The sequence below is a fragment of the Pseudophryne corroboree genome, chromosome 12 (assembly GCF_028390025.1).
Source record: "Pseudophryne corroboree isolate aPseCor3 chromosome 12, aPseCor3.hap2, whole genome shotgun sequence".
Classification (NCBI taxonomy): Eukaryota; Metazoa; Chordata; class Amphibia; order Anura; family Myobatrachidae; genus Pseudophryne; species Pseudophryne corroboree.
In genome coordinates, this window is record NC_086455.1 from 49,709,643 (window position 1) to 49,728,484 (window position 18,842).

The window sequence follows — 18,842 nt, forward strand, 5'->3', positions numbered from 1 at the left end:
GGTATGGTGTCATTGGAACCAGTATGTTGAATATCCATGTACATCGTTTTAAATTTTTGATAAAAAATGCTAGTAAACTAAAAGCATCATTTTATATACCGGTAGCTAAGGGTTCTAAGGCATTTTGCAACGAGAAAAGTGCAAGTATCTGAAACTTATAGAGGGACACACAAACAGGCAATTCATATTGTTTCTGGTATTACAACACTGTGGCAGTCAGCAAATGGACAATCACAGAATGTCCAGCCAACAAATTAATAATCTTGAAGAATGCAATCTCACAATGATAGACAATTAAAGTATTGTATTTAATACTGCCTGAGGAAACGTAGGTCATCTGTGAAATGCGTCGCACCAACATCAGAGTGAGATAACAAAATTCTGCTTTTATGCTTCATTTTTGTTTTAAAAGACTTTGGGGGGTATTCTAGATGAAAACACTGCACTTTTTGCTATTTTTTAGGGCAAATTTTCTTTTCAGTGAATCCACGTGTTTTTGCACCTGCGCCAGTGAAAATGCGCCCCATTTTCGACGATTTTGAGGCATTTTTCGCCAATGCCTTTTCACTAAAAAAAAAGAAGTGAAAAGGCATTTGCGAAAATGCCTTAAAAAAGGGCAAAAACGACCCACAATTGAATATGCACGTGGTAAATTAATTTTTATTTTACAAAAGTCTGCTATATTTATCATATACTAGGATATGTTTTATTCTCTCTGATTGTGAGATTGCATTCTCCAAGACAAAGATAATATTGCATGTAATTTGGGGATTTGTTCCCACATTGTTTCATTAATACATTTAATTTTAATTAATATCTTGGATAGAAATTTTGTGATTTTAGTTCACTAGAGAGTAATTGGATTAGCACCATCATTCCATAGCTTGATATTCAGGCTATAATTTGAAACCATATTCGTGATTCCGCGTTAGTTTCAGGGTTCATAAGTCAGTACCACGGTACCAATTTTTGTTTATTCATATATTAGGTTTTTGTTGAGACTTACCATAGATACCTTTTTCAGACACCAACCTATACATCCCCGCTCTACATTCAACCCTCTATTAAATGTCTCCTGGTTGACCGCTGTGGTGACCACAAGATAAATGAGGAAAGCAATTTAAGAAAAAGCTGTGCTGTAATAATTTCAGTGTATGTGGCCCACACAGGATAACATTTGCTTTTAGTTTACCCTTGCTCTCAGTCTAGTTAAATGAGATTGCAGGCTGCATGTGCACACATTCTGTCGGATGGTAACAGTCAGGAAGTATTGGGAATCCGTCAGTAAACAGGCCTGATAAGTCAGAAGCACTGCGGTAAGCATGCAGCACATTCACTTATAGTGAAATAGCTTGTTGTGATGTCTGAGAGATGCTTTCTTCAAAAGATACTGCTTGGCAAAGACAGGTAAGTGTTCTGACGGCCCACGATAACGGGGCCACTAGGTGGCACTGCTCTACAGCTGTTTATGGATGAAATGGTTTCAGCAGAGAAGAATAGCATTTGTAGTAACACATACAGATGTGTCCTCATGCATTGTTGCCGCAGTCATGGAAAATAGTCTTCTTGGTGCTCCAGATCCTATGCAACTGCATGCACCGAACGCCGTTTTCACCTGAAAATACATCTTAGTCGCAAAGTGACTAGGTCGCACGAGGAGACTATGCTGATTAATTTGATATGCGACACCTGTATATCTGCTTGCAACTGATTCTTTGAATATGTATACAAAGTGCTACCATGCAGCCGCCGTGGCATTTTTCCACGCCAGGTTTCGCTGCGCTTCATATACAGATTCAGTCGCACAAAGATATACTAGTGTCACAAATTAAATTAATCAGCACAGTCCACTGGTGCATCCTAGTCAGGGCCGGACGGGCCATCTAGCACTTCTGGCAAAAGCCTGATGGGTCGGTCCAGCCTAGAAGCCTGGCTGAGCTGCTCAATCTGACTGCAAGGCACACAGGTAAACAGACTATTCCCGGCGCTCTGCTTGGCTGCCTAGCACACAGAGACAGTGTCTGGCCGAGCAGCTCCGCCTCCCAGCACCCTGCTCAACCCCCATGACTTGTGGTATGCCCATACCTCCCAACTGTCCCGATTTTCGCGGGACAGTCCCGTTTTTTGGGGACTGTCCCGCTGTCCCACCCGCGGGCCGCAGTGTCCCGCGGTGGGGGGGGGGGGGCAGTTGGGAAGCTCTGTCTGTCGCTGCCCTGCTTAGCGCAGTGTCTATTCACTGAAGTCAGAGGGAGAGGGGGCATGCCAGCGGCTCACAGAGCGCTGGGCATGTCCCCTCAGTGACGAAAACGGGGCGTGGCTCGCGATCGCGGTTCCTCCAGCGAAGCCACGCCCCCTTTTTCTTAGGTCACACCCCTTTTTCGGGAGCGCACGCGGCTTCGCCGCGCGTGTGTCCCTCTTTAGAAAGAAGACATGTTGGGAGGTATGGGTATGCCCCCTTGTCGCACAATAGAAAGCCAGGGTTGTTTTAGAGTCGTAGTCCTTTTCCCGGTCCTAGTCATATAACATTGCGATTAAGACGCATTTTCGGGTGGGAAAAAAAAAAGTTTACATTTTCTCAAATGTTATCAAATAAGAAATTGTTGAAGACATGGCCTGCTGTGTGTTACAGTAGGTAAGAGAGACTGCAAATGTTTAGCTAATTAGAGGATAATACCCTACAGTACAGAGAGCTGTATAGTTTACGATATCTAGGGGCAGATGTATTAACCTGGAGAAGGCATAAGGAAGTGATAAACCAGTGATATGTGCAAGGTGATAAATGCACCAGCCAATCAGCTCCTAACTGTTAATTTACATATCAGAGCTGATTGGCTGGTGTGTTTATCACCTTGCACATATCACTGGTTTATCACTTCCTTGTGCTTTCTCCAGGTTCATACATCCTATATAGCAATGTCTGAATGTGCCCCATGTCTTCTACACATAACAATATTACAGGATAAGCTGCACTGAGTAGACATACAGCATTGGTACGGGTAATAGACCGTTGCGGGTGTACACTATGCACATATTTCTGTGGCTGTTAGTGTGGACAGCTCTGTACTTTGATTTCAATTGTTCCATGTTGCTTCATTAGTTGACTCATTATTCAGGCAATATAATGATGATCATTGCTATTATCACCAGGCTTATTATTACCATTATTAGTGCTATTACAGGTTATTACATGCTTTGTCATTTATATCATTCACTGAGTAATATCCGCTGATTATTATAATTCCGATACAGCCGCGCAGAAAGCGTTGTGTCGCCCGCGCTTCGGGTAATTAGTGGCCTCGTTGTTTTCCGCCTTTGCGATCCGACAGAAATAATTGCTTGTTAATTACTTCCAGTTACATTCACTTTTGCAAAGTCTTTGGAAAGGACAAAAGGGGGAGATTTAACCCCGGTGATATGGAGAGATGAAACAAATGGCGTTCTGTGCATGGCTGTGCTGCGTTCTTGGCGTGGAATGGGTTACTGACAATAGGAACCGTTTCAGCATAGTCACAAGAGATCTAATTGTTCAGTTTCTTTACCAAATCCCCAACATGGAGTAACCCATTGACTGCCAAGGGATTGGCATCTGTGGACTGTATGCTAAGAAGCAACAGGTGTAGCGCACAGCTCTAGAGTGGGAAGGGTTAAGGTAGCCTATGCTGGAGATATAAATGACAGTATTGCCTGGCACTGACTCTGTCTCTCACCACGTCAGAGGTGCCAGCCGCCTTGCCTAAGCCGTGGCACAAAGTTACAGTGTTCTTCTTTTTGCTTTTGTTATGGGAATGGGGACCCTATTGTTAAATGACCAGTCTGTTATTAATATTCCTATACAATTATATAGTTTTGTTGTTTATATCGAGCTACAACTGCAACAGATACTGCAACTTGCAAAGTGTTGCGATAAGCTTTTAAAAATGTTTATCTGGGTATAATCGTACTGGATGCAACTATAGCAACAGCACACATTTATCATTCTGTTTAAACTCTGCAAAAAAATAGTTTTCCATATGAGGGAATTTTTTTTACCACTTCCACATGTCATATTTCAGACAATGAAGATGTGCTACTGATAATAATTAAATAGCAAGGCGCAATTCTCTTCGTTTTGTTTCTGTCCTCGTAAATAGAAAACAAATTTTGGCATAGGGATCAATGATCTCCAGCCTGCAGCATTTTAGTTGGTGCCCTTCGTGTATCTGAGTTTCTTCTGTAATGCAAAAAGAATTGCTTAGAAACCACTTGTCTGAGCTGGAAAGCCTGGCCTCCTAAGGCTCGTCCACGTGAGCTGAATACACTTGTTGCGTTCCAATCGGAACCCTTTGCAACTATACCGCAGTGTTAGGAAATACCTCTGGCAAGAGATCTGTTGATCCCTATGTTGAATGGGTATGGGTCATTAGGTCGACCACACTTAGGTCAATGGTCATTAGGTCGACCACTATTGGTCGACATGGTCATTAGGTAGACATGGAAAAAGGTCGTTGTGAGTTTTTTTACTTTTTTTAGTGTCGTTTTCTTCATAAAGTGACAGGGAAGCCCAATTAGTGCACCGTGTCCCCTCGCATGGCTCGATTCGCTCGCCATGCTGCGGGCAAGGCGCCTCGCTCTGCTACAGCTGCGCTCAGCACAGGTTACTGTTCCCAATTGGAGGTCCACGTGGATAGTAAAGTATGAAAAAGTAAAAAAAAAAAAATGAAAAAAGTGAAAAACGCATGTCGACCTTTTTCCATGTCGACCTAGTGACCATGTCGACCACTAGTAGTCGACCAAATTACTGTTGACCTAATTGTGGTCGACCCAATGACCGTATCCCTGCTGAATTGCGGTTACTGTTCTCTCACATCACGTCTATGCTGTATGCGGTGGAAGCACACACGGTTCAGCATAGAGGTCATTCGAATCCTTGCCGGTGGGTGTAACCCAGCAATGTCCTTGCATCATGTTCTTTTTGGAATGTAAGGTTAGACAAACCCATGGATACAATGCTTTCCAGTTTAGGTGAGCTGTTTCATGTGGATAAGCAAATCCAACAGTGTGCGCACTATCAGTCAAATTAGAGCAACACTATGGTTACTCAGAATGTCTTAATGGTAGATGGGCGTTGTTGCCAGGGGAACTGCGTCTTTTGACGCAGTCCCTGACATGGATATGTCACCCACTGGTAGTCACCTCTACAGTCAGTGCCTAGGAACACCCTTCAAAATTGCATGCATCTCCATGCAATTCGGATCTGCACAGTAACTACTGGCATAGGCGTGCGCACAGGGGGTGCCTGGTGCGCACAGGCACCCCTTAATGTCCGGCACCCCCCACACGCCTGTTGCTGCTGCCGCCGATTCCCGTCTCAGTCTGACACTGAACTTGGAGGAGAGCGCTGCGCGCGTCTCTCCTGCCCCTCACTGTGTGTCCCCGTCTCCGGCAGTCATTTACAATGTCTCTCGGCTGTCAGCCAATCAGAGCTCGCAGACCGGCTCTTGATTGGCTCACAAGCCGGAGCCATATTTCAAATGGCCGCCGGAGACAGTCAGGGACTCAGTGAAGTGAGGCACAGGAGAGACGCGCGCTGCGCTCTCCTCCATTCAGCGGCAGAGAAGGAAATCATAGGCACTGGCAACAGAGGAGGGTGAGCACAAATGGGGGCATGTGTATCTGGCACCACTGGGGGCAAGTGTGTAACTGGCACCGCTGGGGGCAAGTGTGTATCTGGCACTGCTGGGGGCAAGTGTGTATCTGGCACCGCTAGGGGTATTGAGTAAAGTGAACCGCTGGGGGCATATGTTTATATTGCTTTGAGTGGCAATAGGTGGTGCTAAACACGCCCAGTAGGTGGTGCCAAACACACCCCTCCGACAGTGCACCCCCTAATAAAATGTTCTGCGCACGCCTATGACCACTGGGACCCATGTGCAGTGCATCTCAGATACATGTGCAGACGTAACACATAAGGTGCTTGTGTCCACCTCTAAATCACCCCATTTATGCTTCAGAAATACTCCTAATACTAACCTACAATGCCCCTCTAGTCACTTCATTGGAGTTCACAGAAAAAGAAAAAAGAAAATAGCTTAAAACAGACAGAACACCAGGTACTCATTTAAACATTGTTTGCCCCTAAATTATTAATAAAATAATATTGTCCCCTTAAGGGTATTATTATTACTTTCCTGTTTCAACAATATATAATCATTGCCCTCATTAACGGTGTATTGGGAGTCCTCGCCTTCTGAATGGTTACATAGATGCGACAATTTTGGGGGAGTTTTGCAGTGGTATGGCCATTTGGAAACCAGTGGTCATGACTGGTGGGTTTCAGTGCACCCTCCAAACAGCGTATTAGTAAATTAGGCTGGATGAAAACACCAACAAACCCGCACTTTAGTAAATTTTCCCCTAATGAGGGACTTACATCTAGCCGGTGATTCGCCAAATTCCCCAACACCAATCTGGTGTTCCATTCCAGCGATCGTTGGGTCGGAATCAGCAAATCAAGGATTTCCAACAATTGAATTTGCCTATGACCCAACGCAGATATCATCAGAATGGAGAATTACCATGATAGATGCCTGATGTATGCACCCCTTAAGTGTTGCTTGCAAGCTAGAGTTCAGGGCCAGCAGGTGGTGATATGTCCCTTTCACTTTGTGGTCCCTATAAGTGTACTCTGTTATATAACATATTCCTTCTAATACTGCATATTACGTTATGAAGATTTGCATGTACAGTAAAGTTTATGCCGCAATCTTTCCCTGCTTGTGATACTAGATATAGAACAAAGAGGCATAGGGGTCTATTCGGATCCGACAGTTCAGTATGCAATTTGCAGACAATTCAGACAGGTTTTTGCCCGTTTTCGACAAGGCTGATCCGACTTTTTTTAAACATTGTCGAAAACGGGCCAAAAAACTGTCGGAATCGCACGCAAATCCAACAAAACACGTGGATCCGCTGCTAATCCACCAATCCACGTGTTTTCCAACAAGTCAAATTTTTAAAAAAGTCGAAAAAACTGCACTATAATTGAATAGGTCGAATCCAAATATGACCTAAAAAAGTTGGAAAGTGACGTTTTTCCGTCTTTTTAAAAAATCCGGCAGTAATTGAATAGACCCCATATTCTGCAAAGGTCTAGCATGTCTTATTTCTCCCTCCTGAGACCATCCTTGTAACATAGTTATTGAGGTTGGAAAAAATACAAAATGTCCATGCAGTTCAACCTTTTTTTTATAATTCTTACACTAATCTGTATGTAAAACTAGTTTAGTTTAACTATAATGACCCAGATGAAGTTATTAAGTCTAACTAACAACTATAATTGATGCTTTTCCCAAAATACCCTCCCTTTAAATGCTATATCCTTGGATATTTTTTCAGTTAGTAATTGATCTAATCCATTTTTAAACATATTGATTGAGTCCACCATTACTAACTTCTTAGGCAGAGAATCCCAAATCCTTTCTGCCCTTACTGTGAAGAACCCTTTCTTTCGTTGGGTATGACATTTTCTCTCCTCTACCCTCAGAGGGTGTCCGCATGTCCTGTGTAGAGATTTTTCAATACACAATTTGCCTGATAGATCCTTGTATTGTCCCTTTATATATTTGTAGATATTAATAATGTCTTCTCTTAGCTGCCTTTTCTCTGACGTCCTAGTGGATGCTGGGAACTCCGTAAGGACCATGGGGAATAGCGGGCTCCGAAGGAGGCTGGGCACTCTAGAAAGATTTATGACTACCTGGTGTGCACTGGCTCCTCCCACTATGACCCTCCTCCAAGCCTCAGTTAGATTTTGTGCCCGGCCGAGGTTGGATGCACACTAGGGGCTCTCCTGAGCCTTTAGAAAGAAAGTATAGAAATTAGGTTTTTTATTTTCAGTGAGACCTGCTGGCAACAGGCTCACTGCAGCGAGGGACTAAGGGGAGAAGAAGCGAACCTGCCTGCTTGCAGCCAGCTTGGGCTTTTTAGGCTACTGGACACCATTAGCTCCAGAGGGATCGACCGCAGGCCCAGCCTTGGTGTTCGGTCCCGGAGCCGCGCCGCCGTCCCCCTTACAGAGCCAGAAGCAAGAAGAGGTCCGGAAAATCGGCGGCAGAAGACATCAGTCTTCACCAAGGTAGCGCACAGCACTGCAGCTGTGCGCCATTGCTCCTCACACACACTTCACACTCCGGTCACTGAGGGTGCAGGGCGCTGGGGGGGGGGCGCCCTGAGAAGCAATAATAACACCTTGGCTGGCAAAAATACCACAATATATAGCCCCAGAGGCTATATATGTGGAAAATACTCCTGCCAGAATATAGGAAAAAGCGGGAGAATAGTCCGCGGAAAAGGGGCGGAGCTATCTCCTTCAGCACACTGGCGCCATTTTTCCCTCACAGCTCCGCTGGAAGGAAGCTCCCTGGCTCTCCCCTGCAGTCTACACTACAGAAAAGGGTAAAAAAGAGAGGGGGGGCACTAAATTTAGGCGCAGTATACATTTATATAGAAAAAGCAGCTATAGGGTACATAACTCAGTTAGTCCCTGCATTATATAGCGCTCTGGTGTGTGCTGGCATACTCTCACTCTGTCCCCCCAAAGGGCTTTTGTGGGTCCTGTCCTCTGTTGGAGCATTCCCTGTGTGTGTGCGGTGTGTCGGTACGGCTGTGTCGACATGTTTGATGAGGATAATGATGTGGAGACGGAGCAGATGCCTTTAGAGGGGATGTCACCCCCTGCGGGTAGACACCTGAGTGGATGAGCTTATGGAAAGAAATGAGTGCACGTATAGACTCCTTACATAAGAAATTTGACGACATGCCAAATGTGGGACAGCCGACTTCTCAACTCGTGCCTGTCCAGGCGTCTCACAGGTCATCAGGGGCTCTAAAACGCCCGCTACCTCAGACCGCAGACCCAGATGTCGACACTGATACTGACACCAGTGTCGACGACGATGAGTCTAACCTGATGCCCACTAAGGCCATTCACTGCATGATTGAGGCAATGAAAGAGGTGTTACACATTTCTGATATAAATACAGGTACCACTAAAAAGGGTATTATGTTTGGGGAGAAAAAACTACCCTTAGTTTTTCCCCCATCAGATGAATTAAATTAAGTGTGTGAAGAAGCGTGGGCTTTCCCTGATAAAAAATTGGTAATTCCTAAGAAGGTACTAATGGCGTTCCCTTTCCCGCCAGAGGATAGGTCACGTTGGGAAACACCTCCTAGGGTGGATAAAGCGCTCACACGTTTGTCTAAAAAGGTGGCACTACCGTCTCCGGATACGGCCGCCCTCAAGGAACCTGCTGATAGAAAGCAGGAGGCGATCCTGAAGTCTGTATACACACACTCAGGCATTATACTTAGGCCAGCTATTGCGTCAGCATGGATGTGCAGTGCTGCCGCTGCGTGGTCAGATAAACTGTCAGAAAATATTGACACACTAGACAGAGACACGATCCTGCTAACCATAGACCATATCAAAGACTCAGTCTTATATATGAGAGATGCACAGAGGGAAATCTGCCGGCTGGCATCTAAAGTAAGTGCATTGTCCATTTCTGCTAGGAGAGGCTTATGGACTCGCCAGTGGACAGGAGATGCAGATTCTAAAAGGCACATGAAAGTTTTGCCTTATAAGGGTGAGGAATTATTTGGGGATGGTCTCTCGGACCTAGTTTCCACAGCAACGTCTGGGAAGTCAGCATTTTTACCCCATGTCCCCTCACAGCCTAAGAAGGCGCCGTTTTATCAGGTTCAGTCCTTTCGGACCCAGAAAAACAAGCGTGGAAAAGGCGGGTCTTTTCTGTCCAGAGGCAGAGGTAGGGGAAAAAGGCTGCAACAAACAGCAGGTTCCCAGGAGCAAAAGTCCTCCCCCGCTTCTTCTTCCAAGTCCGCCGCATGACGGTGGGGCTCCACAGGCGGAGCCAGGTACGGTGGGGGGCCGCCTCAAGAATTTCAGCGATCAGTGGGCTCGCTCACAGGTGGATCCCTGGATCCTTCAAATAGTATCTCAGGGGTACAAACTGGAATTCGAGGCGTCTCCACCCCACCGGTTCCTAAAATCTGCCTTGCCGATTGCTCCCTCAGACAGGGAGGCGGTGCTAGCGTCAATTCACAAGCTGTATTCCCAGCAGGTGATAATCAAGGTACCCCTACTTCAACAAGGCCGGGGTTACTATTCCACACTATTTGTGGTGCCGAAACCGGACGGTTCGGTGAGACCCATTTTAAATTTGAAATCCTTGAACACATACATAAAAAAATTCAAGTTCAAGATGGAATCGCTCAGGGCGGTTATTGCAAGCCTGGACGAGGGGGATTACATGGTATCCCTGGACATCAAGGATGCTTACTTGCATGTCCCCATTTACCATCCTCACCAGGAGTACCTCAGATAAAGGCGAGGTCCAAGGAACAGTTGTTGGTGGGAGTAGCACTATCTCAGGAAGTGCTGCACCAGCACGGCTGGATTCTGAATATCCCAAAGTCACAGCTGGTTCCGACGACACGGTTACTGTTCCTGGGTATGATTCTGGATACAGTCCAGAAAAAAGTGTTTCTCCCGGAGGAGAAAGCCAGGGAGTTGTCATCTCTAGTCAGAGACCTCCTGAAACCAAAACAGGTATCGGTGCATCACTGCACGCGGGTCCTGGGAAAGATGGTAGCTTCTTACGAAGCAATTCCCTTCGGCAGGTTCCATGCCAGAATCTTTCAGTGGGACCTATTGGACAAATGGTCCGGATCGCATCTTCAGATGCATCGCTTAATAACCCTGTCTCCAAGAACCAGGGTGTCTCTACTGTGGTGGCTGCAGAGTGCCCATCTTCTAGAGGGCCGCAGGTTCGGCATACAGGAATGGGTCCTGGTGACCACGGATGCCAGCCTTCGAGGCTGGGGGGCAGTCACACGGGGAAGAAACTTCCAAGGACTATGGTCGAGTCAGGAGACTTCCCTTCACATAAATATTCTGGAACTAAGGGCCATTTACAATGCCCTAAGTCAAGCAAAATCCCTGCTCCTACACCAGCCGGTGCTGATCCAGTCAGACAACATCACGGCAGTCGCCCATGTAAATCGACAGGGAGGCACAAGAAGCAGGATGGCGATGGCAGAAGCCACAAGAATTCTCCGATGGGCGGAGAATCATGTACTAGCACTGTCAGCAGTGTTCATTCCGGGAGTGGACAACTGGGAAGCAGACTTCCTCAGCAGACACGACCTCCACCCGGGAGAGTGGGGACTTCATCCAGAAGTTTTCCAGATGCTGGTAAACCGTTAGGAAAAACCACAGGTGGACATGATGGCGTCCCGCCTCAACAAAAAGTTAAAAAGATATTGCGCCAGGTCAAGGGACCCTCAGGCGATAGCTGTGGACGCTCTAGTGACACCGTGGGTGTACCAGTCGGTTTATGTGTTCCCTCCTCTGCCTCTCATACCAAAGGTATTGAGAATAATAAGAAAGCGAGGAGTAAACACAATTCTCGTGGTTCCGGATTGGCCAAGACGAGCGTGGTACCCGGAACTTCAAGAGATGATCTCAGAGGACCCGTGGTCTCTGCCGCTCAGACAGGACCTGCTACAGCAGGGGCCCTGTCTGTTCCAAGACTTACCGCGGCTACGTTTGACGGCATGGCGGTTGAACGCCGGATCCTGAAGGAAAAGGGTATTCCGGAAGAAGTCATTCCTACGCTTATTAAAGCCAGGAAAGATGTTACGGCAAATCATTATCACCGCATATGGCGGAAATATGTTGCATGGTGCGAGGCCAAAAAGGCCCCAACAGAGGAATTTCAACTAGGTCGATTTCTGCATTTCCTGCAAGCAGGAGTGAATATGGGCCTAAAACTAGGCTCCATTAAAGTACAGATCTCGGCTCTGTCGATTTTCTTTCAAAAAGAACTAGCTTCAGTATCTGAAGTTCAGACATTTGTGAAAGGAGTGCTGCATATTCAGCCCCCGTTTGTGCCTCCTGTGGCACCTTGGGATCTCAACGTGGTGTTGAGTTTCTTAAAATCACATTGGTTTGAGCCACTAAAAACCGTGGATCTAAAATATCTCACGTGGAAAGTGGTCATGTTATTGGCCTTGGCTTCAGCCAGGCGAGTGTCAGAATTGGCGGCTTTATCATGTAAAAGCCCTTATCTGATTTTCCATATGGATAGGGCAGAATTGAGGACTCGTCCCCAGTTTCTCCCTAAGGTGGTGTCAGCGTTTCACCTGAACCAGCCTATTGTGGTGCCTGCGGCTACTAGGGATTTGGAGGACTCCAAGTTGCTAGACGTTGTCAGGGCCCTGAAAATATATGTTTCCAGGACGGCTGGAGTCAGAAAATCTGACTCGCTGTTTATCCTGTATGCACCCAACAAGCTGGGTGCTCCTGCTTCTAAGCAGACTATTGCTCGCTGGATTTGTAGTACAATTCAGCTTGCACATTCTGTGGCAGGCCTGCCACAGCCAAAATCTGTAAATGCCCACTCCACAAGGAAGGTGGGCTCATCTTGGGCGGCTGCCCGAGGGGTCTCGGCTTTACAACTTTGCCGAGCAGCTACTTGGTCAGGGGCAAACACGTTTGCAAAATTCTACAAATTTGATACCCTGGCTGAGGAGGACCTGGAGTTCTCTCATTCGGTGCTGCAAAGTCATCCGCACTCTCCCGCCCGTTTGGGAGCTTTGGTATAATCCCCATGGTCCTTACGGAGTTCCCAGCATCCACTAGGACGTCAGAGAAAATAAGAATTTACTCACCGGTAATTCTATTTCTCGTAGTCCGTAGTGGATGCTGGGCGCCCATCCCAAGTGCGGATTGTCTGCAATACTTGTAAATAGTTATTGCTAACTAAAGGGTTATTGTTGAGCCATCTGTTGAGAGGCTCAGTTGTTTTCATACTGTCAAACTGGATATAGTATCACGAGTTGTAAGGTGTGATTGGTGTGGCTGCTATGAGTCTTACCCGGGATTCAAAATCCTTCCTTATTATGTCAGCTCGTCCGGGCACAGTGTCCTAACTGAGGCTTGGAGGAGGGTCATAGTGGGAGGAGCCAGTGCACACCAGGTAGTCATAAATCTTTCTAGAGTGCCCAGCCTCCTTCGGAGCCCGCTATTCCCCATGGTCCTTACGGAGTTCCCAGCATCCACTACGGACTACGAGAAATAGAATTACCGGTGAGTAAATTCTTATTTTTTCAAGTGTAAACATATCTAACCTATACCCCTTTTCCACTTAAAGTCACGGGTCTGACCCGGGATTTGGAACACGGTTCCAAGCCTAATGAGGCCAGAGACATACCCCTTTTCCACTGCGGCGCGACCTGGGAATATCCAGGGTTGGCGCCGTTTACACTGCACACGGGTGCAGTGTCTTCTGGCCGGTGCTTGGAGATGACATAATCTCCAAGCGCCGGGAAAACCGGCAGATCGGGATCCTCGGGGCATGTCCTCATTCCTGTTAGGCCACGCCCCCAATTCAAAGGTGCCCACCGTCAGACTGGGGACCTGCCCAGCACTACGGAAACTGCTGGGCTTCCCCCAGCCTCTGGCACAGACTTTCCCGGCCAGTGCTGCTGTCTGCATAGCAGGACAGACAGCAGCGGTGACAGCATGCGCTGTGTCCCCCAACCTCCCGACCCCCCCGCAGGACACTGCGGTCAGGGAGGTATGGGCTCTAGGCATGTTGTAAACGTGTCCCGGGTCGGATGACCTGGGTAACCCGTTCACACTACACCAGAGGTTCCCAAACGCAGTCCTCAAGGCACCCCAACGGTCCAGGTTTCAAATGTATCCATGCTTGGCCACAGGTGACTTAATTAGCACCTCAGTCAATTTGATTTAACCATCTGTGCTGAGCCATGGATATACCTAAATCCTGGACTGTTAGGGTGCCTTGAGGTCCGCGTTTGGGAACCTCTGCACCACACCCTTACTCGGGTCATTCCTGGGTCCAACCCAGGTAGCTACCCGGGTAGGATTCCTGGGTCACTTGACCCGTTTTTTCTCTGAGGGAGCCATTTCCACTACCAAAAAACCTGGGTCGATGCACGCCCCCATGCATGCAAAAACCCCGTTTTTTTTGAGCTAGTGGAAAAGGGGTATTAGTAAGCTTTCCATAATCCAGTGTCTCTAACCCCTTAATCAATTTGGTGGCTCTCCTCTGAACCCTTTCAAGTTCCAAGATGTCTTTTCTATAGATCAGTGCCCAGAACTGAACACAGTTCAATGAGAATATTTTCTAACATTACTCAAAGGTGAAAATGCAATCAGCATTTAGCTTTTACCTATCTTTTGTAAGTTAGACCAGACTTGTCTACTCTCCTGGAGTTTCCTGGACACTTTGGGATTTTGGTGGAAAGTGAGCAATTTTTCCACAACCCACCGCCAGTGCTGGCAGTTCTAAGCGGGCATGGAGGTGTTGGCATGCAATTCGCTATGAATTGCATCATCATGTCCCCTAGCTTAAGTAAATTGGCAAAACTATTACTTTGACCCTCCGTTCACACCTCTCAGTCTCTCCAATACCAGATCCTGTACATCATTAGGCCTACTTCTTGTCCTCATAGCTTGGACAGGACAATCAACTGTTGCAGGTCCCAACTAAAGTGTCGGCCGGGGTAACCAGGACATAAACCAGCCATATGTGACGCACATACCTCATTATGAAATATTGCCATTTACTTTGGAGTTATGTTGACTTGGTAAGTAGGGGGATAGATATTTCTCAAAGTTTAATATAGTTCCCTGTGGTGTATCAAATGAATATCAGAAATTTTCCTTGGGCTGGGGGAACCACATGTATTTGTCAAACTTGTGTCCTTGCATACGAGATACGAGGCTGTTGTCAACAAGTATTAAAATATATATATATTGTGTTTATTATGTTATTACCTCTTTGTTTTCTTACTACACTTTCATAGGGGTAATGTTGCTCATAGCAATCAATCGGATTCTGTCTATCATTTTCTAGAATGCAATAGAGAAATTATAGACAGAATCTGATTGGTTACTATAAGCAACATCACCATTTTTTTAGATGCTTTAGTAAATTTACCCCTTAGTATTGGTTTCCTCTTTTCCTTTGAGAAAGCTCTATCCTTTGTGGCAGTTTTATGTGCAATGAGAGCATTACCTTCTGTTTTACTTTACCCTTCTTCTTGAACGTTGCAGAATCAGCGATTACATGGACCTCAATGCTGTGGATCTGATGGGCAAACGATGCTATCACTTCATCCATGCTGAAGATGTGGAAGGCATCAGACACAGCCACCTGGACTGTGAGTATGTCGCACAGATACATGGGGTCCCACACAGTGCTGTAAAATCTGATGATCCTGAAATGCTTTGCACATAATGGCCCAATTGTAATAGCCTGCGGGCACGTGGGATTTGGTGATGTACTCGCTAAATTTAAAGAGGCAATTTGTTTTAAGTCAATACCAACATGGCTTTACCTTAAATAAAATTGCCACTTTAAATCAAGCTGCTCTATCACCAACATTTTGCACTGCCCATATCTCATAAAGTATTACATTGGGCTAATATGTGCTTTGTTGTATATATTCAGGGCTGGATTAAGGGAGGGGCAACAGGGGCAGTCGTCCCGGGGTCCCCACACACAGCTCAACTGTGTGCAACTGAGAAGTCCTCCTCCTGCGGAACAAAACAACAGATACATATTAACAAATGCCAATTTCTTGGTGCGTGTGGATATATTTCTTATAGTTCTCCTGTCATTTTGCTAACTCATCCTTGCTTTATAGTACCTATAGTACCTCATCATCACTATGTGTCCAGTGGCAGCCCAGAAAACCATCATTCTGTCCATGTGTATCTTCTCGCTCTTGGTAGTTTCTGCACCTTGCTTACTTTTGTGTCATTATCATAATTTGGAACATTTACATGACCAGTGATTGCACTGTGTAGCCTTATGCAAATTTGGTAGTCTGCATGGCAGGTGAAGCATCAAAAAGGCCATTAAGACAGGCAGTGATGTACAATTCACCTAGATCAGTGGTTCTCAAACTCGGTCCTCAGGGCCCCACACAGTTCACGTTTTCCATGTCACCCAGCAGCTGCACTGTGTGTCACCAACTGTCACATTTTAAAAATCTACAGGTGACCTGCAAAACATGAACCGTGTGGGGTCCTGAGGACCGAGTTTGAGAACCTGTGACCTAGATATTTAAATTGCCCTTAGCCATTCAACCAGCTGTCCTCTGACAGAGGTGGTATCAGGATCTCGGCGCTTGTGATGCAGACGGTCAGAATACCAACAGCGTCATTCCAACACGCAGGATCCCGACACCTGTTTGTTAAGTATCCTGACCCCATAGCCTGATCCTAAACCATGCAGCCCAACCCTAACCATCCCAGGTGGTGCCTAACCCTCCTTCCCACGCAGGCTAACCCTCCCTGGTGGCGCCTAACCCACCCCCTGCAGCCCCTTCCCCAACCGTTCTCCCGCAGCCTAACCTCAACCGTTCTCCCGCAGCCTAATCCTAACACCCTAACCAGGGCAGGCATAGTTACAACCGGAATGCCGTCAGTCTGGATTCATGTCCGGAATTTTGATCTGTTTGGAGTTCCGATGCTGGTCTTCTGACCAATATCCGGATTCCAGCATTGGCATTCAGACTGCCAGCATCACGACTGCCGGTATGGAGTCTGAATACCTTCTGAGATATGTGTATATATGTTTACATTCAAATCTGCATAGCCTGCAGTTGGGATGACATGCCCTCACTGACCTTTGCCTATGTAAGAATGACCCATTATACTGTAGCCAAGTTACACAGTCATAAGTGTACAGATGCAACTGAAATGTGTCAAATTCTGTATTGCCTGTATATGCGTAATCTAGGCTCTATACCAAGCCCAGTGCGAAAATACACCAGATACGCTCTGTCAACCCTGGACCTCACAGATTTGGCCATACATTCCTATCTGTTAGTTTGGTCTTGGTGGGACAGTATTTCTGCATAGACAGCAGTAGGCAACATGCCCTGAGAAGCAGTTGTAGAGGAAGAAAGACATAGGACCTGAATACTAGACCGTAAGGAGTTTAAAAAGAGATAAAGTGGAATATTCATGGCAGAAAATAGCTGAGCCATTTACAGAATATGCCAGTAAGGGAGAAATTACAGCAACATACCATTACACTGTAACACCAGACACAGGAGGTATTGTAAATAGTAATTTACAGAAGGAGATATTGCTACTGGTATAAGGAAAACAGCCTATCGTTTCTATTATTTATTGAACGGTGACCCAGAGCTAAGAAATTTACAAGCCTGGGCAACCAATATGAACATCCTCAATTAGAGACTGTTGCTACTACAGTTACTGTTGCTACCTAGCGAATATTTTACCAGCCCGACTGATATAACTGGCATCCGGCTCCAATGTTGCTAATAGTGCAGAAATAGAACATGCTGGTATTTTCCAACCAGGTAACCCTAACTTCTGTGCTCCCTCTGTATAGTGCTCTCCCTTATAATAGCGTCATCACTTTACCACTTTACTTCTTTGCACAAACATATATAAAAATGATTTTGATTATGTTTCCTTCTCCTTATAACGCCACTCTTGCTATCATGCCAGTTTTGGGCTATGTTTGAGCTGGGGGTATGAGGAATGAGCACTGTGATTGGTTAGGGAATCAAACAATCAAAGATATAATTTACAATCTGACTATACTGCGAGTGTGCCATCTGGGTTTACAAACACCTGCATGTGGGGGAGATGTATCAAACCTTGGAGAGAGATAAAATATCAGCCAATCGGTTTCTGACAATTTACAGACTGTGGCCCAGATTTATCAAGCCTTGGAGAGTGATAAATTGCACAGTGATAAAGTACCAACCAATCAGCTCATAACTGTCATTTTTCAAACACGGCCTGTAACATGGCAGCTAGGAGCTGATTGGCTGGTACTTTATAACCATGCAATGTATCACTCTCCAAACCTTGATAAATCTGGGCATTTGTTTCATAAACGACAGTTGGAAGATGATTAGTTGATACTTTATCTCTGCTTCTTATTAACCCCTATTAATTCTCACCTGTGTGCTGACCTGGGGTGGCCGACCTGTGCCGACATCGTGGGGTCCTGCACCCCGGACCCATACCTAGTATTAGGGACCCCCCAGTGACGGAGAAGCCTTGTCGATCGGCCTGGGGGCTTAACCCTATATCTGCATATATACGCAACTAAGATCTCCGTATTATCTGACTATTATGTAGTAATATTTTTCACTCAGTGTGCATTAGGGAACACATAGTTTTTTCCTACACAGAATTACCCCTCCCTTTTAGCACCTGAGTGACATTACAATCTGATTGAGCAGCTTTCCATTTTGTGCACTTTATCTCTCTCCCAGGTTTGATACATGTCCCCCAGTCTGTTAAATGTATAGAGTTTAAATATACATAGAATATAAAATATTGTGAAAGGCAAAGGTGGAATTCCCCTTGTAAAAGCCACGTGTTGGCCCTGTCTAATAATGCGTGCATCCCTCTGTTTCTGTCAGTACCTCAGGGACACATTCCCGGTGCCATGTGATAAATGGAATATGGATGTTAGAGCCATTTTATGGCTGTTTCATTCAATGTTAAAGTCCTAATTGAGCCCTAAATTACGAAAAGCAGAAGCTGCCAGGAGCAGGCGGGTGTCATTTGGCTCACAAAAAGGTCACCCTGTCTGCCTCAGGAGTGTCTGCAGCTGCTAATATCTCCCATACATAAAGGATGTAGCCAAATGTCCAGTCATCCCTTAAAGGAACACGCACTACACAATGATTCCCTATATAGTGATGTGCCCAGGGGCTTCATTTCCATTTATTCAGCTTGGTTTCATCACTGCCCATGT

At 45.9% G+C, this 18,842-nt stretch overlaps 1 protein-coding gene across 8 annotated transcripts in view; it reads left to right on the plus strand.

The window, feature by feature from the left end:
- NPAS3 (neuronal PAS domain protein 3) overlaps positions 1-18,842 on the plus strand; it is a 631,952-nt gene that overhangs the window by 557,440 nt on the left and 55,670 nt on the right. For all 8 annotated transcript variants that reach the window (XM_063947474.1, XM_063947478.1, XM_063947476.1 and 5 more), the window contains one exon: positions 15,143-15,249. In XM_063947474.1, coding sequence (XP_063803544.1) covers positions 15,143-15,249 — 107 coding nt within the window. The remainder of the gene's footprint in view (positions 1-15,142; positions 15,250-18,842) is intronic.